Source organism: Cygnus atratus, chromosome 1, assembly GCF_013377495.2.
Source record: "Cygnus atratus isolate AKBS03 ecotype Queensland, Australia chromosome 1, CAtr_DNAZoo_HiC_assembly, whole genome shotgun sequence".
NCBI lineage: Eukaryota > Metazoa > Chordata > Aves > Anseriformes > Anatidae > Cygnus > Cygnus atratus.
In genome coordinates, this window is record NC_066362.1 from 93139480 (window position 1) to 93161437 (window position 21958).

The following is a 21958-nucleotide window of genomic DNA, read 5'->3' on the forward strand; positions in this document are numbered from 1 at the left end:
TGACTATGACATTCTTTATACTGTTAGGTAAGTATGGGGTCTACTTAGCACCACAGCCAAAATGGGGTCCTTAAAAGGAAAAAACCAGATCTGATATCAAAGGTCTACCATGGAGGAACTTTACCAGGGATATTTCAAATGCCAAATGAACCATGAGATACAGCAGTTCTGAAACTTTATATTTATTGCAAATTGAATTACAACCGTGTCTCTTACAGTTGATGCAACTGTCTTCAGTTCAAGTCCTACATCAGAAACAGATTCTTCAGGCAAACCAAGGTACCAAGGTAGGATTTTAATAGCTATGGTGTTTCTTTTGGGGGGAATGCATGGACACTGACCTGTCTTTTATCAAAATTATCTTTTTTGATTATTGGAAGGACAAAGCTTCATTTGATTCTGTCTATTCCAGTCAGATGAAAGGTGACAATAGAAGGGTGAAGTAGTGCAGATTCCAGGTCTAACAACACCCCACCCAACCCCCCAAAAAAGGCAGCTTAGGAAAGATTATTGAATATATAGTTTTCCTTCTTAAACATCTGTGTTTGATTTTGACTTGTACAGATTTTTTGCGTCAGTCCCTGAACTGGAAGTTGTAGGATGGGTGGAATGGCATCGATGTTTTGTTAAAAACGTTGTACTGAATAACAGCTCTTTCTTATTGCTCTAAGCCCCTCATGTCAAGTACATGAAGAAAGATGATGATGTGCCTTGCTCTATCACAAGCTCTCTTGAACATTTTCCTCAAGAAGAGGCTAGCATCAAGGAAGAACCTACTCGTCCTCCACAAAATCCTCCAACCAACCTCACAGTGGTGACTGTTGAGGGCTGTCCAACTTTTGTCATATTGGACTGGGAAAAACCAGACAATGACACTGTTACTGGTTGGTTTGATTTCTTTTTATTTTGTTTCAGAATACTGTATTTCAAGCTTATTTTTACTTTGACAGTGGTTTTGTGCCATTTAAAATAATACTTTTATCCCAAAAGAGTCTTACACTCCAGTGCTTTTGTTTCATGCTACTGTCAATTTCAGTATGGATTAAAAAAAATGCTACTAGATTAGAACAAGATTTTCTCAACTATATCATTTTGCATCATGTGATGACACAAAAAAGACACTTAAGAACTATGACTGTATCTTCCCTTAATTTCTAGCTTCTCTGTTTACTCTCGGCAAGCAAAAAATAATAAAAAAGTGTCAGTATTCTTTATTGCATGGTTACTTACGCATAATGCAGATATCTTTCTTGCCATGGTGCTTTTGATCAGTGAGCCAGGTACAATGAAAGTATCTGTCTGGCAGGTCAGTAGAACTCTGCCAGCATATTACTTGCTGTACCCATTGTAAGACCACAAAGTTCTCTTTGTGTAAAAGATTCTGTTTGTTTGAGTCTATGGCTATGTCTATGAGTACCTAGGTAGGCATGCAAGAAGACCACTTATAATTTTTCTGTCTTCTGTGTATCAACACAAACTTACCAGAATTGAATATGTAAATTATGGTGGTTCTGTACTGTCAGGATAACGGCTTCCATTTTTACCACTGTCATAAAAGAGAACTTTGATTTGCAAAATCACTGACTCAATCACTGCTGTGGCTAAACAGATTTGGCTGTGTTGCTTTACAAGTGAGTAGAATAAGTCTAGGAACTGTGAAGAGGAAGATTTGATCACTAGCCATTCACTTTAACATGTAAGTGGGATATTTTCAGAAGTTGCTTTATATGCATGTCATAACAGATTTCAATGCAGAGCTATAATGGTGACTGTCACATGCTCTCTTCCCCAAAATAGTCTTCCCTTGATTCTCTAGAAATAATTACTAAGCTCAGCCTGGATTCTTTCCTGTTCTTCCCACAGTTTTGGAAAATAATAAATGCAGATCCAAAGGGACACTCAGAACAAAAATTAGCCTGCACCACCTTCTTCTGAGAAAGAGGAAGGAAGTTGCCCCTTCTGCTGAATTAAAAGGGAAGAAAAAAAAGACTATAGGCTAATGAAAAGTACCAATAAGAAAGAAGAATGATTACCTGACTTGTCTTCCATGATGTGCTGGAAGCAGTGTGAACCTATTTGTAGCCTATTCCTAGCCTTAACATTAGGCTGGGGAGAGGCTCTTTGTGAACATTCTCTTTTCTAGGCAGTTCAGCCATACCTCTTCTTGTCCAGGGAAAACCCTTTTTGTTGCTGTTGTCATTTGGAGTCTTCCTCCACAGACCTGTCCTTAGCTTGATAAGATCAGATAACTTGCTTAGTTTGCATTTTTTTCTTGGAAGTAGACCTGTTTTTCTTGAGAACATTAATGAACCCAATGCAGCACAACCATTTCAACTGCAGAAATAAAAAAAACATTTCCTTTATAACTGGAAACACTGTCAACATGCGTCATGTAATGAGGAAAGCAAGACCTGATTGCCTTCTGATACAGTCTCATTTCCTTTATTTTTTTGCTGCTCCTCATAAGACTTGTTCTCTAGACCCTTCACCAGCTTCATTGCCTTTCTCTGGGCATGAATATGCATAATACAAAATGTTTGAATTCTGTGGCTTACAAATACTCCCAGTGAGGTTTTGTCCTTCATCTTAACTTCTAAAAATAAGTCCATTAATGACTCATCTAAGGATATTTTCTGTAGTCAACAAAAGTCGATGAATCCCATTTTCTCCAAAAGGTGATTACTTCATATTGGCACAAGAATGTTATTACTTGTTTAGAAAAACTTAAATCAAGTTTTCTGTCATCTCCTTTTATTTTTGTATTTTTTTAAAATGTTTTTTTCAATGTTCTGATTTGGGCATCACGTCTTTATTTTTAATGCACAGTTTCAGATAGAACTGTGGATAATTTGTTGAGCCTTATTTAAAAAAATACTGTTGTTGACTACTAGGTAATATGTTGCATGAGGGTTTTCATAATATTAAGTATTACTAAAAACAAAATTGTACTTTGGTAATGGAAAGATCTGACAAATAATAACTAAAGCAGTGATCAAGCTTTCCTCCTTGTTTTCATAAAAGCTGCAAAATGTCAGGGACCAAGAACTTTTTTCTGGTGCCATGCTACTCCTGTTGAGTTGTCTCAGACGGAGGGCAGTGTGTTGTCTAGTCCACTGAGGATCATTGTTAATACACAGTAACAAGCAGATACTGGATGCACTCCAGTAGTTCTTTGTGTGTGTGCATGGAAGCACATGCCCATGCATTTGTTGTGTTATCCTTTATTCTCCAACTTGAACGAGTTAAAAAGTTTAAATCAAGTGACTTGGGGCTAGCAGAAGGGCAGATAGATCGAATTCCTGTGAAGTTATCTACTGATTCTCTATCTAGATATTCCTAAGGCAGTGGAAATCAAGCCTCTGTCCAGTCCTTAATAATAAGCATCATTGCTCTAATGAAGCTTAATTGTGGTGAATAAGGGCTTTTCCTTTTTTGTGTGTGTGTGTGTGTGTGTGTGTGTGTGTTTTTAGCTCAGGGAAAGAAAGGGGTTTGGGAGGTTGTGAATTTCTTTGTGTTGAGAGGAAAATTAACAATATACTCAGTGTTTTTATTAGAAGAGGCTGTGAATTGTGTTGGAGTTGTGACTCATGTCAGAGGATGCATGCTAGAGAGAGACTGTATCTTGGATATGGTTATGATTTTTTGAAGGGTTATCTTCTTCCCAAACATCTGGTTTTACTCCTCTGTTTAGAGCATGCCTCGCGCTTGGTGGTACGTACCAGTGAGGTGAAAAGAAAGTAGTAAGTCTCTATAAATAATATAAATACAAAAATAAACAAAAGTACTTAATTATAAACTGACAGATTCCCCAAGAGCACAAGCAAAACTAGTGAGCAGTTTCCTGTGGAAACCTAAGTTTTACTAGGTCTTATTTTAAGTTAATCAGGGTTTAAGCATTTAGAAACTGTACTTTCATCTTTGATGCTTCTTTATTCAAACTGAAGGATACTTAAACTTACTTGTGTTCAGTATTCTGTCAGTAGCGTACCTTTTCAGCAGAGGTGAGATATTGAGTATCCTCTGTCCCATAACTGAATCATGAGAAAAGATGAGAGGCCAGGCACTCAGCAATCTGTAATTGGAACACTAAGGAGTTTTTCTAACCATTTTAGAATACTAACATCCAGACTTGTTCACATGAGATGTCTGTACAGCCTGTTAGACAGTAGGAGTAGAAATCAGATGAGACAAAAGGAGAGCAATGAAGAAGCTCAAGGGAGAGCTGTTATTTAAACACGTTTCTCTTTCCTGTATTTTTCTAGAGTATGAAGTTGTGTCAACTGAAAATGGAGCAAGTGATGGTGAAAAGGAGAAGTCGATTATCACTACAAATCAAACCCATTCTACAGTGGAAAACCTAAAACCTGACACAAGGTAATTAAATAAAATGATTTTCTAAGTTTCTTCAACTAATTTAGTCTGTCAGCTGTCTGCCACTTCAAATGCTAATATATTCAAATATATATATACACACATATATATTTAAAAGCAGTTACTTCAAATAAATATATATATATATAATATTTATATATTCACATGTACATATGTAAGACCAAATTGGTTTTACTTGTGCTCTGATAGGAAAAAGGTATGTTTTGGTTTTACTTTCTTTTAAGTGAACAGATAAGATAGATCTGAGGAAACTTTATGAAATTTCCAAGAACACATATGTGGTCTGGACAGATTGCAAAAAAAAAAAAAAAAAAAGGGAAAAAAAAATGCTTTTTTTTTTTTTTAATCTCTTGATAAATTTAGCAGACAAAGAAACAAGACAAACATAAGAAATATTATCCTGATGTGTCAGATCAAGATTTATATGTACAGTCCTCTCTCTCTGAGATTTAAGGATACTCAGCACAGCAGATACAGGCTCCTTGGCTATGTAGATGTATGCATTCAATTACTGGAATGCAAGTTAGGCCACTGTACGAAGCCTGACCTTTATATTGTACCGTGAAGAGGAAAGACACATTGGGCCAATTTTCTTTCAGGACATAAAAACAGCTGGCAAGTTAAAAATGGGTCAGTGACTTCCAGTTGATGGCATGCATCTTGGGCAACTAGGCCAAATAAGCATTATAATTCAGTTTAAAAAAATCTCATAAATATATATATATATATATATATATTCTTCTTTCTTCACGGTAAGATTCAGAGCAGTGGGGAAAAAAAAAAAAAAGGCACTGTCCTGTGTTTTGAATTACTTATTGATTGCATCAGAAAGTTAGTGAATGACAAGTTTCTTTTGCCCTGTAAGACCATTTGGCTTTGGTAACTGGATTTTCCATTTCAGATAGACTGCCCTTTTCTACTACTATCTTTAAATTGGTAACACAGCACAAAATTCTTTGTAGAACTCCTCATGAATCTTAACTTCTAGGCAGTATGTGGATTAATCTGAGGCATAAGTTCTTAACTTTTACCTACTTGTGAGCAGCAGCTTCTCAATGGAGGAATAAGGAACTGTTGCAGAAAGTGGAGGGGGAAGGGAAATGGAAAAGAAAGGCTAAGCAAATTGGGATACCCAAAAAGAACTTCTCTAAGAGACTCCAAAACACAAAAGATGGGCTAGAACTGCTGTGTATTGCATAATGATCATCTCTGTTATCTTCTAAAGGCACATTGGTTGTGAAAGAGTGAACTGCAGATGTGTCATGACATGTGTCAGTTATGATACACTAGCAATACAACTGATGCTAGTGACCAAGCATCAGTCTAGTAAATCTTGTCAACTGAGGAGGCTTAGAAGAGACAGCAAAACAACAGGTTTTTGGAGTGGCAGCTGAAGAAAGGCAGTGGGCGCTGTTTGTGTTCTTTTCTGTTTCTATTTTTTTTAGGATCTGCTTTGAAATGATGCAGTTGCATCCTTGAAAATAAGTGTGAGTTGTTATTGAGACTGTCTTCCATTACACATTCAAATTGGTTGTGTCACATTTGGTGACAAAAATTAGATGGACTGATTAAGAGTAAAAAACACATAGAAGCAATGTGAAGTCCTGGATGCTGAGAATAACGTCCAGGTGGCTAAAAGAGGAAAGCATTTTTAGACTGCTGCTTTTTAAGAAAGGAAGCAAGGTGGAGGCAGGCAGACCCACCTGAAACCGCTGGAAAGGTCATAAGAAAGACAGGAGTTATGGGAAGCAGATAAAATAGTTTTTGGCTTTAATTTGTAACACTTCTGTCAGTCTTATGAGAGGACTTTTGGGTTTTGGTGATCAACAGCAGACCAGAGACCATGGACAAAAGTTGTCTTTTGGAGTGTGGATTTTGTTAAAACAAGCTAGATACGAAATCAACACTAACTGGTAGATGATGACTTAGGACATAAAGGGATAAATTTTCCTTGGTGGGGTGATGGCTGTAATCCCTACTCCCCTAGCACCAGAAAGGAAGGACCCTGAAAGTCTTTCTGGATTCAGGAGGCTATCATCTGAAACTGAAAAGGTTTGATATGAATTGCAATGGTGTCCCTTCGGTCCCACAGGATTTCAAGGAGGCAAAGTCCTCAGAGAGGCTTTGTTTGATTAAACTCTCATTTCAGAATGTGTTTCCTGATTTTGAGAATGTCTTGAAAGCTTTGGCAGAAGCACAAGAAATTGTTACTGTTGCCATTTGAATCCAGGCTTGTTGGCCATTAATTTCAGGGAAAGTAGGAAAGGGATTGAAGACAACTGGCATCATGTAGACAGTTTTAGTGTTGCAAGGAAAGACAAATGTCTATAATAAAGATCTCCTAGCTGTCATGAGCTCACTGCTCACTAGATGAAGTAAATGGACCAGTGGATAAAACTGACTTGAAAATGTGAGGAAGAGAGACAGTGAAATACATCTGAATAAATTAATTGAGCTCCCAAAAATGTCTGAAAATTCATAAAGTAATACATTAAATCTGGGAAGCAGATTTTTCTGTAACTAGCCTTAAAGGAAAGAGCTCTAGAAGAGGTAGAGCTGAAAATGAAACTTGGAAGAGAAAAAGAAATCCCTCTTGCAAAGGACCAACATTTACAACACTACCAGAAAGTATATGGAAAGAGATGATCAGTAGCAGAAGGTGGATTAGCTGGGAAAGAACCTCTTGGCCCTGAAATGCTTTGGAGAAGCTGACAAGCTGAATTTGAGATGCTAGTTTTCCAACTTTTCTGAAGCCATCAGTGATGCTGTGTGAATCCCATATGCTGCTCTAAAGGTTCAATGCCTCCAGAGTTGAAGAAAGTTCAGGATGGATCTAATCCAGGCAGATCTAAATGAAGATTTTCAAAAACAATAATCATGACTGTGGATAACATATCTCAGTCTCTATGGGTAAATTTGAATGTGAAAGTTCTACAGCAGCAGAATTACAGTTCAAGCCTGTAATTCTCCAGGTGTTTACTCTTTAGGAGCAGTACATAACAAAGAAGGTTTGCAGCCCCATCGCCCAAGATCTGTTGTCCTGTTGAGGTAAAATAGGTAGGAAGGATATTCAGTGCCTGGCCAGAAACTAAAGAATTAAATGCCCACATCTAGGAGGAGTGAAGCAAGACAAACAACTCTCCCGTGTGAAGTGGGCAGAGCAAGCATCAGGAAAAAGCTAGGTCAATCTCTGCCTGCAGATCATGCTGTTTGCTTCCTTTTCTCTTTTACGTTATTCTTTCAAAACGATCATACTGCTATACCTCTGGAAAGTTCTGCAGTAAGCCAGATACCCCTCCTCCTTTAGAGAAGGCACAATTTAAAGATGAGGAGCTGATGGCCAGACTTGGAATATTTAAGAAATTTGGGCTGTGTTAGGAAGACATTCTCAATGAGAGACTGTGAGAGTCTCTCTTGAAAAATTGCATGTGTGACTGCAGCTGTCCAGAAAAAAATATATTGGCCAAAAGAGAAGAGGAGTTCTGATTTCCAGTACTGTTATCAGGTATTTGTTTTTCACAAATTCAGGCCGTGATAGTAAGGAAATGAAGAACCTTCATAGGCATACAACAACTTGTGAGGGTTACTTTTAAACAAAAGTTTTATACATTAGGCCAGTCTGTCATCTCATTTGTTTGTTTTGTAATACATAAGCCAGCTTTATGCCTTCTTGGTGACTTGATTGCAAGACATCTAGAATCTGAGATGAGAGAAGAACTTGAAAATCTGTCAATGTGAGGACAGACACCCTTTAAATAAATTTGGGGAGTCATCTGCTTTCCAACAAAAGTGCTTGGTATTTAAAAAAAAAAATATATACAAACCCCTATACAATTTGATTTTTTGAAACACTAGGATTCCTGCACCTTTTGCCAAAGAAAAGGGGTGTTATATCCATTCCATCATGTCATAGTGAGGCACACTTGACAGTGGCCCTTATTTAAAGTAGTACTTGTCCTGTAAGTAAAATGGGACATCTTTTTCACCTGGAGATTTGTCAAACATAGTGTTTTCAGTATTTCACTATCCTATCTTAGAAAACTTCTGTTAGTTTTAGCAACATGGAAAGTACTAATCATGATGTCCGTTATTTGGTTGGTCAGAGTTTTGAAACTGCTGCTGTTCCTGGCACTAAGCAGTTACCTGGCTCCAGATACTCTGGATTTACATTTCTGTTTAGTTTTATCAAGTATTTTGCTTCTGATATTCACTTCTACCTGAAATCTCTCAAACCATGTTGTATGGTTACATTATACAAGCTAGATAACTATATATACTTCTTATACAGATAGTTATATCCAATTAGATGGTGCTTGAAGAGGAAACCTTTCTCTTGTTTTATTGATGTCTTCTGCTGAATTGTTTCTGTTATAGATGTCCTTCTGTGAGCTATTAATCACATATACACTGTTGTTGATTTATAAGTTTGTATTGCCGTTAGCTTTTATTATCCTTCATATTCTTCAGGAATTTTAGAGTAGATTCAGGTCATATTTGAGTCCAACCTCCATTCAGTATCACACTTACTCCAATTTTTCTACAGCTTTTACTATATTTTTATTCCCTACTTCGTCCTTCTTGTTAAATGTGTGAAATAGCCAAATTCCATTCATCCTCCTTTCTTCTAGTTAGGCTGAATCAAGTACTGAGTTACTCAATTTTTACTCCGTCATTCAAGCAGTGAGCGTCTATGTGCTTGTTGATGAACCCTGGGCAACCTAATTTAAGTTGGTCCTGTTGTGAAAAGGGGCCTGGATCAGATGACTTCCAGAGGTCCCTTCCAATCTAAATTATTATATGGTTTTATCTTATGTGGGTAGTTTCCGATCTTGTTAACCTCAACTTTGCCCATTTTCTTTAATGCAGGCTGAGGTATTTTTGTAAGTTAATGCAAATATCATTCATTTCTTAGCAAAGAAAAATCAGAGAAAAGTATAAACTACCTGTCAGCTTAATTTTTGTCTTCCACATGGAAATTTCAAGTTTTTCATGTTGAGAGCAACTCTCACAGTGTTTTGAGAAATGTACCATCTACTCTATTTGGAAAACGGTCAAAACTAAAACACAAGACTGATCTTTTTGGTCAAAGCAATTACAGTCTAGCTTCCAAGCGGTTGTTTTAGGAGTGAGCTCTGTAATGTTCCATCTAACCTGTCATACAGCTCTCTTGTTTTTGAGTTTTTTTAATGGGGCTGTTCCCACAGGAATGCCTATTTTCATTGGCATACCCCAAACTCCATTCTTTGTGCTCTTTATCTATTCTTAGCTTTGAACTAAAAACTGCCCTCAAAGAAAGAAAGTGTTGCAGTAACTTCTCCTATGATAATAGTCATGCAAGATCTGCCGTATGTGAATCTGTCAAAGTAAAGTTGTTATTCAGAGCTTTCCACACTTCTCTCCCTGAGGTGCTTGCTTGTTATAAACCTGGAGAAGCCTGATATGGAAAGGGGCTTACTGTGATTATTGTTTCCTTCATTCTGTCTCCTGTGTAGTAATAATGGTGTTCATCTGCATCTGCTCCTTCATTAAGATTAGTTTCACTGTCCCATAGCTTTTTTCATGAACCTTTCCTAGCCTAGAATGTTAAATACAGATGTTCTTTTTGGTGTTTTTTTTTGGTTTTGTTTTTGTTTTGCATCCAATTCGCTTTTCTCATTTCCAAAAGAATTTTAGTTTTTTTTTGTTTGTTTGCTTTGTTTTTTAATAGTTTTAGAGTTTCTGACTTCTTAAAATTGATTTATTTTTCTAAGTCTCCCAATCATCTGATATAGTATCATTTTTACTTTGGTATTTCTCCTGTTTCTTCTGCCAAAATATGTAGTCCCTGTATCCCTGCTCTATCTTGAAATATTTTTAAATTAGTTGTGTATTTCCTCTTTCTTTCTGGTGGTTTGTTTAAGGGCAATTAAGTTCATAGAACATACCACTAGTGTCCAGGAAACTTTGCAACACTATTTTCTATACAAGCCTTCAAAAAAGAGTCTGAATGTTGTTGAAAACAGTTCTCATGCATGTTTGTTTTGGCAGTAATTGGAAGGTAATAAAGGAAAATATGAAGGCTGCAGTTCTGCTGTATTAGTCAGAGATATGCCAAATGTCCCTCAGAAAATTCAGGTAGTCATTAAAATAGGGGATGTGTCTGTCCCACTAGTTTACTGGTGAAAAATTTATAATCAAAAAAAGTATTATGAATAATCAAAAAGCCTGTGATGCTTGCATTTCACAGATACATAAAGCTTCCTTTTAGGTTCTGATCCTTTGCCTAATTGGTGATTTCAAATATACTTTTCACATTTAAAAAGGTGCTTAAAAGGTGCTTAAAAGCACATTTGAAGTAGTCTCTTTGGACTTTTGCTTCAGATTGTGCCCCAAGGTAGAGTATGTTTCCAGCCATGAATAATCTTGAGGATTAAAAATAGCAGGAAATGCGAAAACAGAATAAAACTAATAATCATTATAATTTTAAACACACACAAAAACACCAATCAATTAAAACAAACAAACAAAACTGTAAAGTAAAGGTGAGATGTGTAGGATATATGCACATACCAAACTGTTTTTATGATGTGGTAGGTGGTTTCCTTCAAAAGTTCATTTCGTATTTCTTTAAGGTATGAAACAAAAAAGAGAATGCTGTTATAATACATTCAGAGACCATACCAAGTCTTCAAATCTCTACTGAATAATACAATCATAGGATGGTTTGGGCATCCACAGCTTCTCTGGGCAGTTTGTTTCAGTGCCTCACCATAGTAAAGAATTTCCTCCTAACATCTAATCTAAATCTCCCCTCTTTTAGTTTAAAGCCATTACCCCTTGTCTGATCACTACACTCCGTGATAAAAGAGTCCCTCCCCATCTTTCCTGTAGGTCCCCTTTAAATATTGGAAGGCCCCTATAAGGTTTCCCCAGAGTCTTCTCTACTGTAGGCTAAATAAGCCCAGCTGGAAGCTTTTTATAAATTTATAGGCATTAATTCATATGTACCTACTCATGTCATTATTACCACTATCAAGTATTGTTTGGTATTGCAGTTAGTACCAAAATGCGTGCTAACCACATATAAGAGAAAAATCTCCTGATGCAGATAGCTTAGATTTTGGTAACAGCAAGAGTCAAGAGATAAGAACTACAGTGAAAGATACAATGATGTTAGGATAGGACTATGAAGATTACAGAAAAATGCTGGATTTTTTGGTACTCTATTGCAAGGCTTACAGGCTTTTGTAATAAACTGCTGTTGACTCCAGGGTTCACATGTAAGCACTGCCCATTTCTTTTGGCTCTTCTTCCAACCTAATTAGGAGAAGGACTCCTCAAACAAGCTCAGCGCTATTTATTTATTTATTAAGAAAATATTTCCTTGTCTTATGCCTAGTTTTGTTTGCTCTGTGTGATCATGCTGTTATTCAAGCACACTCTGCAGAGACAGAAGCTCAATATATTGGGGCAGTCTTGCACGATTGTCATTTAACCACCGGCATCTCCCCAACTATTGATCTGATGTCCCAGGACTGTACTCAGTTCCTCTAGTCCTCAGTATTATGATGAAAGACTTTCTTCAGCTATTTTCAGTGCTGCAGTCTTCCATCTTCTCCTTTTGCATGACTTGAGAAGTGCAGGAACAGTTACCTCTGCCAAAGTTCCATGTGGAATAGTGATTTCCTATGGCGGAAAAATATGCTCTGCATAGTAATTACTGTTAAGTCAAGTCCATTTAATCTGCACAATGACTTCTATTGTCTTTGCAGTATGGGGAATTTGGGAGGTCTAGTCCTCTCCCAAGTGTGTAGGATGACAGTCTTAAGGAGCACAGAGGTGTGAGAAATGTTAAATTGCTTACTTATATTGGGTAGCAGAGCTTTTGGCATCGTGGGTGCACAGATAGAAGGATGGAATATAGGCTGCAGTTTCTCATGAATATCAAGTCTAGCTATGATGTAGACATGGGATAATCATTATATAGCTTTCCTATTTCCCTTTATTAACTTTGCCCTACATACTTTCTTGAACCTCTAGGCAATTTTCCCCTCCCTTTTAGCTTGTGTTGGAAGTATGTAAAATTGCAGCAAGTACCCTTATTTTTACACCATTTTCCTTCTATTTTCATTGAATCATAGAACTGTTTGGGTTGGAAGGGACCTTAAAGACCATCCAGTTCTAACCCCCCTGCCATGGGCAGGGACACCTTCCACCAGACCAGGTTGCCCAAATCCCAATTCCAGGGATTGTGCATCCACCCACAGCTTCTCTGGGCAACCTGTTCAAGAGCCTCACTGCCCTCATAGTGAAGAAATTCTTCCTAACATCTATTCTGTATCTCCCCTCTTTTAGTTTAAAGCCATTATCCCTTGTTCTGACACTACACTTCCTGAAGAGTCCCTCTTCAGCTTTTCAGATCTTCCACCTGGCACACAAAATGGAAGACTTCATATGGTTTTCTTTGAAGAGAGCCACACCATGGTTTTAAAATTAGTCAGATCTATAAAGTCTGTCACACCATGAACACAGTCTAACTTCACCTTCCTCTACCTTTCAGTATTCAGTCAACTAGTTTTTTCTTTTCATCTTCAAAAGTGGTCGTTTCTAGTTTTTGTACTGTTCCAGCCACCACTACTGTTTCAGGAGCGAGTGTGGCAGAGGAAAAGGAGGCTGTAATGCTTGGGTACCTGTGAAAACACTTATCACAAAACTGGTGAATTGTATATATTTTAGTTTCAAAACTTGCTTTTTAATGTTATTAGGAAGCTCTCCTAACTGATGTTTTTAGGAAAAAACAGGAAAAAAGGTCCATCCATTAAACTCATTGTTGGACATTCCTTTATTACTTTCCCCTTTTCCAGTTTTCTTTCTATTTACATGGGCTGAAATCTAAAGATTTTAGTTCTTTATTTAAATTTTGCCATAGCTTTCCTGTTGTGGTTTGACCTTTTGCGGAGATCTTAGACCACAGTTTGAAATCCTAGACCACAGTTTGAAAAGCACTGTTTGGAAAATATTTAGACTTCAGTTTTGTTTTGGTCTTTTTATGGATTTAAAGAATTGATGGGTCCAAGTTCATGGATTTCAGTTTTTTGGAACAGGACTGTTTCCAGTGAAGTATGTTACTTAGTGCAACTCCAAGTAGGACATATCAGCTCCTGAGGACAATATATTGGTTCAAAAATCAGCAAAATAGCTTAATTTGTTTCAAAATTCTCCACCGTCTTTTCCAGATCCTGATTTTATGGATGGTAGAGGAAAATAACTTGTAAAACCCTTATATATTTAGGTGAGATCCAGATTTGGCATCTGTAGATCTTTAGTTCACACTTGCTGCATCATTACCTTCCAGATCCCTGCTGCTGCCCAGTCCAGTTCCATAAAAGCATGGCACCTGCTCAGTTTTTGTCCTTTCCTTGTAGCCATTGCTGTGGAATTAAAAAATAAAAAAAATCCAACTCTACATCAGGAATCCTAGGCAAAAATATCTCTTTCGATTTCATATGAAGTGGCATAAAGATATTACTATCATCTATAAAATTAGACCATAAATGCCCATAATAGCAGTAGAACATACCATACTAAGCTATCAGTGATCAAAGTTCAATCAGTGACCTAGATGCAGTATTCTGCTGTGATGGAAGCAAGAGAACTTCTCTGGAGACTTACATCTGAAGGTATGCATTAAATTGTACATTGTCCAAAATGCATCTTCTAGCTATTACTTTAGAACACCCAATATATTACTGAGTCTTCATCATTGATTATTCAGAAGGAATCTCCAATTGCTGTGCTACAGTTCTCTGAGCAGCAACCTTTCCTGCTAGATGACAATATTTGACCAAAAAAGTTGGGGTTTTCCCCTTAAAAAAATAAAAGAAAACCCTAGAAATAAAGACAATTGCTTCTGTAAGCAATTTCTAAGTTTGTCTTAGACATGCTGCAGATGGAAAACAGTTACTCGGTACTGCACAGTTAGTCCACGGAGGTTAATTAGTGAGCTGTCAGGTTTTGTAGGAGCCAAGAAGCAATGAGAAGTAATCTAGAGTTTGGATTGAATATTCTGTCTCTTGTACGGATTTGTAAATGGAGTTTTACCATTAACCGTGCAAAGAGTGCTATGTTTCTTTCTTTAATGAAATTTGCTGTACAAATCAAACAATCTTAGCCGTACATTAAAATGCTGTGTTACAGCCTTGACCTACCATGTTATCACTAATAAGTGATCCTTCACGAGTCGAGAGCTGAGGATTTAATTGCCAACTTCAGGGATTCTCATTTTGTTCAGTTTTCAGTCTCTAAGTTAGGGTCCATATTCCAGCACTACAGTCCTTTTGACTCGTGTCCTCTGTATCTCTAGCTGATGAAATATTGTAGAGGTTTACCATGCGTGCACCCAGAGCATATGACAAATATTTGTGGCTGGTATTTGTAGGGCAGATTATTGCTTCTGACTGGTGGGAAAAGCATGAAGAGGGTGTTGTTGACTGGGTGTTGACATGCTACTGATGAGGGTGCTTTGGCAGGGAAGGCACTGCAGCTCCTACAGGTAGGCACAGGCACAGGTGAGAAACTGAGCTGTTGCTGAGCAGTGAGCAATTCCCAGGTGCTGCCAACCTGGAGCCAGGAGAGTAGAAAAGCAGCTTTGCTGAGATGGTGTGTGCTGGGAGGTAGGAAATAAGTGTGTGTTCCTAGCTCTGCTGTTGATGTGAGATTGTAGCCATATCCAGCCTCCCCCCTTTTAACTCTCTTTCCTGCCCCATGGGGCTGTTGTCTTCTGTGCAATGTTTGTAAGTCTGCAGCTATTTTTCAATACCTGTTTACCTACAGCATCTAACTGAACATCCAAGTTTCAGCTGAGCTGCCAAGTTAGAAACAATCTTGTCTTGCCTGTCAACATTAAGCAAGTGCAAGGGGTGGGAGAGCCTTGAGCAGAGGAATTTGGCTTGGATTTCTTTTTTTTCAATCTTATTCAGTTTTCTTAGCACTTAAATGGTTCCCAACTGAGTTGTGAGGAGGAGAGATAATGAGATAATTGCAGCATAGACTGATGTTGTGAGATAATAAGGTGAAAAGATAAGGTGACACCGCACAGTACCTTTTAATTGCTTCATATATTCGCTGTTAACATATATTCAAGCAATTGGAGCCTTGCCTTGGCTGAGCTTCTGTCCCAGAAGACATGCTTTGCATTTCACCACTGGCTCACTCTGTCACTGTTGGTGGGCCTAGGAGGTACTACATTGGAAGTTTGTGTTCTTGTGATTGAAAAATGTGCAAATAAATAGTGTGCTTTACTCAATCTCTCCTTATCAGTTTTTTTCCAACCTCACCTGAACTGCTCCCTTTGCCAGAACTGAAACCGCATGTGTGAGAGGCGATGGACTTAAACTAGTGGTGCATTAATTCAAACATTAATAGTGTGTGAGCAAAGAATTTGCAAAAGGGTTGGTAAGTTACTTGTTCAGAGAGGTCTTGTACAGATAGGATGAAGAATGTCTCGGTGTTTTCAAAGCAACAAACAAGCCCTTTTGGTTCTTCTCCAAGAGGAGTAGCACCAAGGTGTGTGTTGGCAGTTTGCTTGCTCTGGACTCCAAAAGAATGCTTGGTTTGCAAAATTTTCTTTTTTTTTTTTTTATTCTCCAGTTATGAATTCCATGTGAAACCTAAAAACCCGCTTGGTGAAGGTCCAAGTAGCAATGTTGTGTCTTTCAGTACGGAATCAGGTAAGAACTTCCAAAAGTCTGCTGACTGTGATTTACAGTGGCTCTTGTATCCATGTTTGTGGACCAACTTTAACTGGTCTTAACTTGCTTCATTTTGTATGCTTGATCTTGCTGTTGGAGATCTTTTCAATCTCCAGATAGTTTGTTGTTTGTTTTTTTTGTTGGTTTTTTTTTGTTTTTTTTTTTTTTTTTTTTTTACTACTCAGCCTGTTACATTAATGGCTGGAAGGTCAGCCTGAGATCACAGCTCCATTGTGTGAGGGTGTAAGATGGCCAGACTGCAGGAAAAAAGGCAGGAGCACAGAGAGTCTGGCATTCCCTATGAAGAAATTAACTTTATCCTTAAAGAAAGCCCTTTCATTTAGGATTCATATTTCTGACCTTTTTATGTCTATCAAACTCGTTAATATGTTCTGGATAGGAAACATAAAGTTTTTCTGGGGGCTGGTATGTTTGTAAGCACTTTTTCTACTTGTACAAAAAAGCTGTTTGTAATAGTACTGTCTTTAGACTGAAAAGAGGATTGAGAAATAGTAGCTGGAAAAGTTGATGTCCTGGTATGGCTTCATCCATCCTTCTTACTCACCTGTGAAACTGTTAAAGAGGTATTTACGAGTCCATTTTGACCATTGGTTGGTTCCCGATCTTAAGTCCTAGCTGACTCAAAGGTGAGAATCAGAGAATGCCTGTGCTGTGTTTGAGTTCACAGTGAGGCTAACTGGCTAACTACATTCGACTTAATGACTCTGTACAAACCAGGTATCTTCTTTTGTGTAGAAGTGTTTATTATTTGATAGCACTTAAGGACCCTATTCAACACCAAATGGGTGTAGCCTGCTTAAAAGGACTTTGTTGATCTGCATTTTGAGCCAGGTGTAATAATAGTCCTGATCTAGTGCTCAGTCACTGACGGATGGATGAGAGTTTTGGCTGAGCAAGGGAATAGACAGGGAGGAGTTCAGATGAAGCCACACATATTGAAAAACTGTGAATACACTCTTTGTAGTCTGGATTGTTAAAATTGAAACAATGTTTATGCCAAGTGCAATTTTCATTAATGACAAGGCTTACGTTCTGTCTCCTATTTAGCTTGGCCAAATTAAGCAGTCAGATTTATTTTTTCTTAATTGCACACATGAATTTCTCACTTTTGGGATTTCTAACCAAGTTTTGTGTAGCAAGCATTACAGAAGTGTCCTTTTTTTCCCTCAGGTTTTTGACAGTGTAATTTAAAAAAGGTGGGGGTTGCAAAGGCAATGGAATTGGGTTTTACTGGCAACTGGTTTAAACTTCTGTCTTTACTAGAACCCAGTTTGAATCCAGGGTCCCAAAAGTAACATTTTTAAAAGCTCATTGATGCTGTAGTTTCACACCATAACACAAGAAACTACTTTTTTTAATTTGATACAAAAGTGAACTTTGCTTCCAAAACACTGTGTTTCACAAATTACAGCTGACATCAACTGTAGAAAAGTACTTACCAATGCTTTTCCATTGGAGTATTGGGAAAGTTAATTTTATGGTGTCTGATTGAATGTTTGTTTCTTTCCACAGCGGACCCAAGAGTGAGTGAGCCAATTTCAAGTAAGATTATTATGTATATTATAATGTCCTCTGATCAGATTTTTTTCAGAAATAAAATAGCATAATTTTAATGGTGGCATTCTGTACTGCACCAGTTAAATGAACTGTGGAATCAAACAGCCTTTACACATGATTTCCTTCTTTCCACCCATATTTCTTGTAAGGAATCCATGCCAGGCTACTTGTTTACCTGAGCAGAATGCAATCAATGTGATGTGGTTCTCCCATGGCAGCTGGGATGGCTTCAAACCAATGTACACAAATGAGACAAGGACAGCCTCATATTTTCTGTCTTGTTTTTAAGTCAAAAGAAAGCTGTGCAAAATGAATAAGCTATTTCACACTTTTTAAGTGAGTTACAGAACACAACTCAGAGGATACTATTTATCTGCCATTGTGTTTTAGAAAAAAAAAAATCTGCTTCTGAAGGATTGATCCAGCTCTGTTTTAGGCCACTTACAAGGCTCTTGCTGTCTTTGGTAGGAGGTAGACTGAGCTTTTGAAGAATAGCTGAGATCCATTCAAGCAAAGTGGTCTGCTTTTTGCATTTGTAGAGGACTCGACAAAAAAACTGAGACCCCATTTATTTCCACATAATTCATGACACTTAATTTTTATGTAAGTTTTTAATCACATATGGTTTGCTGCAAGTTGACTGTCCTGTCTTGAATCCTCTGAGAAACAGTGACTGTATCACATAACTTTGTAAATGAACATTTTGCCCACACACAGTGTCCCCCTAAGAAAGTAAGAGTGAGCTTATTCCAAACTGGCTCCACTGACACACACAGCAGAAGCAGTTCACTACATCAATCACATCTGCACACTCCAATGCTTCCTTGAAATACCTTTCATGTTCAAAATGCAGCTGATTCTGAACTATTGATATATTTATATTTCATGGTGCATTCTGCTGCATGGAGGTTTCTAATTCTATTTATTTGAATGTATTTGTTGTAAATAATTTTATATGCATCATCATACTTCAGCTTCTTCCTTTCTTGCAGTGGGAAAGGACGCTATCTGGACTGAAATCCCATTCAATTCTGACACCTATTCAGAATGCAAAGGGAAACAGTATGTAAAGAGGACTTGGTATAAGAAGTTTGTAGGTGTGCAGCTGTGTAACTCCTTGAGATACAAGATATACCTCAGCGATTCACTTACAGGTAAGAGAGATTCATGTCAGTGTTGTCCACATTTTATACTCCTCAAAAATATCATGGCTGCCAGAACTAAGAGGCTTATTAACAAGATGAGCTCTGCTGAAGTGTGATCAAGTATGTTTAATCTAATCACTAGACAGACAAGTCATAAATATTAGTCTGCTTGTGCTCAGTAGTCATTGACATGTTTGCTACTGAATTTTCAGACTCAAGAGTTACTTCTGTATGGTCATTGTCTGATCTGTTGGTATCCTGGGGGATCATACAAAAAAAACGGTAAAGATCAGATGTCTGCCAGTCAATAGCTTATATTGTAAAGGTGCCACATCTGTATTTAAAACATAACCTGGGATAGCTCTTAATAGAGGATTAGCACCTAAATTTAGACTAGGATTAGAGCTCAGTCATTCCCATCCCATTTGGTAAACATCTGGTTATTCTATTACTGTGGGGTTTATAAATACCTGACTACAACCCTAGTGAACAGGTTTTACTCACCTGCTTTGACATTCTTGTTTCCTTTTCACATTCCCCATTTCTGTTCATGATCTTGTTTTGTCTTCCTCCTTTTTCTTACATTTTACTGTTCTGTGTCTTAAGATCATTAGAGAATGATGTGTTTAAGACTGGAATCAAGTGACACATGCTGTGTCTAAGCTGGGGAAGAAGCCTGTAAAAGTATTGTTTTTCAGTTAATTGATAGTTAAGCAGAACTTTGCATCTCACATAGATTGTAAATGCTATATTTAGAAATATTTTAACTTCTTATAATCCCTCTGAAGTTCCTGGCTTCCTTCAGTATGAGGTCTTTTATCAGAGCTGCACTGACAATTCTATTACCATGGCGTTAGTGCAGCATCCAGAGCACAGAGGGTGTAATACAGCTGTGTATGGGAAATGTCTTTGAGTGAAAGTTAGGTAGTATGTTCATCCCATTGTATTGAATTAACTAGGAGAGACTGTGACTGAAAGAATCAGCTTTCATAAACCAAAGCTGTCCCAGCTCAGAGCGCAGCACCTCACAGGAGCAGGGCTCAGTGGTCTCTGTGTGTGGTAGCATGGAGTGAAAAGAGAACAGGGGGACTGCAGGACAGCCCATGCCAACAGAACCGTAAGCTGCCTGGCCTTGCACCCACCACCATTCCCCCATGAGCAGACAAGGAAGGAAAGCCCTATCCTTAATAGTAAGTATAGTACCTCATATATAAATAATGTCTTGGCAATTATGTGAATAAGAAAGATAGTTTTGAACAGAGGTATCATTCATTCAGCTGGTGCTGTACTTAAGCAGCTGTGATCAAATGACAAAAGCTGGCAATGAGGCATAGCGTATCACAAAACTAGCCAGTACAGGAAATAGCAGTGCTAATCTAGCAGGACTAGACTTCAGCTCTAAATCAAGTGAATTAACACCACAATGAAAGCTACTTCAATCTTGGAGTGAAAGCTTAATATAGCAGGAGCCCATTTTCCTGTTTTTGTTAGATTGTTTTTGTTCTTGCTGGAAGGGTGGTGATTTAACTTGGCTGGGGAAGATCATGGTAGCCACATTGTATTCATTATATTTGCTAAGCCTGGTTCTTGCACTTGAATTCTTACAACCAGTGCTGACCAGTTGTCGCAATATTGGAAGGAATTGAAATGCTTATGTAGGAGGAACATGGTTCTATGACTCCCCCCCCCCCCCCCCCCCCCCCCCCCCCCCCCCCCGCCTTCTTCCTAAGTGAGGCTGTCATGGCACAGGCCTCTAGATTAGAGTGGGAAAATATCCAATCTGAAGCCAAACTCTGTTCTCAAGTGTTTCACTGTCATACCTTGTCTCGTGGAGACCTGCAGAAGAGTATCTGCTACTGCTAGCCAGCTCGGCAACATGCCAGTAGCAAAGGGCTATGCTGAGGTCTTAGTTCCACGTTACACTGAAAATAGCTTCTAAAGCTTTACTATTTAAGCAGCATAATGATCTTGAAATTTGGGTGCAGTGTAGATGTGCTGTTGTATAAGGCAGCCAACAACAAGGTGTCTCTGCATGCTTGTTTTTAGCATAAAACTTCTATTGTTGCAGAATTCGCAATGTATAAAATAAGAACGGTATCTAATTTTCTTAAGACGATCCATAAAGGAACGCTGAAAACAAACATTTCACTTTATGCCAGAATTGCTATTCCCAAAAGAAGATGAATCTAGTAATTTGCTAGTTAACATGTTAAGTGTGTTCCTTTATTGTGGAAAGAATTGTACAATAAGGATTTAATAGTCACTGAGATTGCTGATAAGTTCTGTATAGCTATTGCTTGAATTATACATAGGGTATGCTATGGGCCAGAAGACTGTGTGTACATCTAAAAGATACTGTTCCTGCGTTAGCCATAAAAATATCTGTTTTCTTCTGTCTCTGGTGAAGAAAAACTGATCTACATTACAAATGCCAGGATCATTCTATAAACCAGCATCTACTGCTGACCTCATTTAACAGTTCTCCAGAGCAGTCACAATAAGCATGCCAGAAAATCAGCCCACCTAAAAGAAAAAAGAAAAAGAAAAAAGTATTTATTGAGCAGAGGAAAAAAATAAATTCTATGTGTGACCTTCAACAGCCATGGGGAAAAAAAAAAGAGAGAGAAAACAAACAAACAAAAAAAAAAAACATTCAGTTTTGGCAGCTTCAATGTTCTTAATTTCAGTTCACAAATTTACCAGGAGTAACTCCCTCTGACCAGTTCTTGTACGGAAAAAAATGTTCCTGCAGCCAAAGCTAGACAGTAATAAATAATTTTCTAAAGCTAGACCAGAACTGCATGGACAGAGACCATCAACGAGGTAAGAATTTTTGGCAAAATATTGATCAGACCACAAAAACATGAGAGAGTGTTTATTGATAGGCTGCTGTTCTATTAATTGAACTTTAGGGAGTAGTATAAGCTACCTCACCATCTGTCAAACAGCCAGATTGGCACAGATTCAGGGCTACAGGAGACCCAACATCTAGTGAGTAACTAGATGTTCTGCCTAGCTTATGCCTAAATACTGAGTCTTTTTCTAAATAATTCCCACCTCTCCTTGGAACCTCACAACCCAAGGTTGGATGTACTAAGAAGTGCTGTGAAAGGA

The 21958-nt window shown here is 37.9% G+C and overlaps 1 protein-coding gene across 1 annotated transcript in view; it reads left to right on the top strand.

Annotated features, from left to right (window-relative positions):
* ABI3BP (ABI family member 3 binding protein) overlaps positions 1–21958 on the top strand; it is a 134392-nt gene that overhangs the window by 107432 nt on the left and 5002 nt on the right. The window contains exons 51-56 of the mRNA XM_050710963.1: positions 219–287; positions 672–884; positions 4263–4374; positions 16021–16100; positions 17655–17684; positions 18692–18853. Of these exons, the coding sequence (XP_050566920.1) occupies positions 219–287; positions 672–884; positions 4263–4374; positions 16021–16100; positions 17655–17684; positions 18692–18853 (666 nt within the window). The remainder of the gene's footprint in view (positions 1–218; positions 288–671; positions 885–4262; positions 4375–16020; positions 16101–17654; positions 17685–18691; positions 18854–21958) is intronic.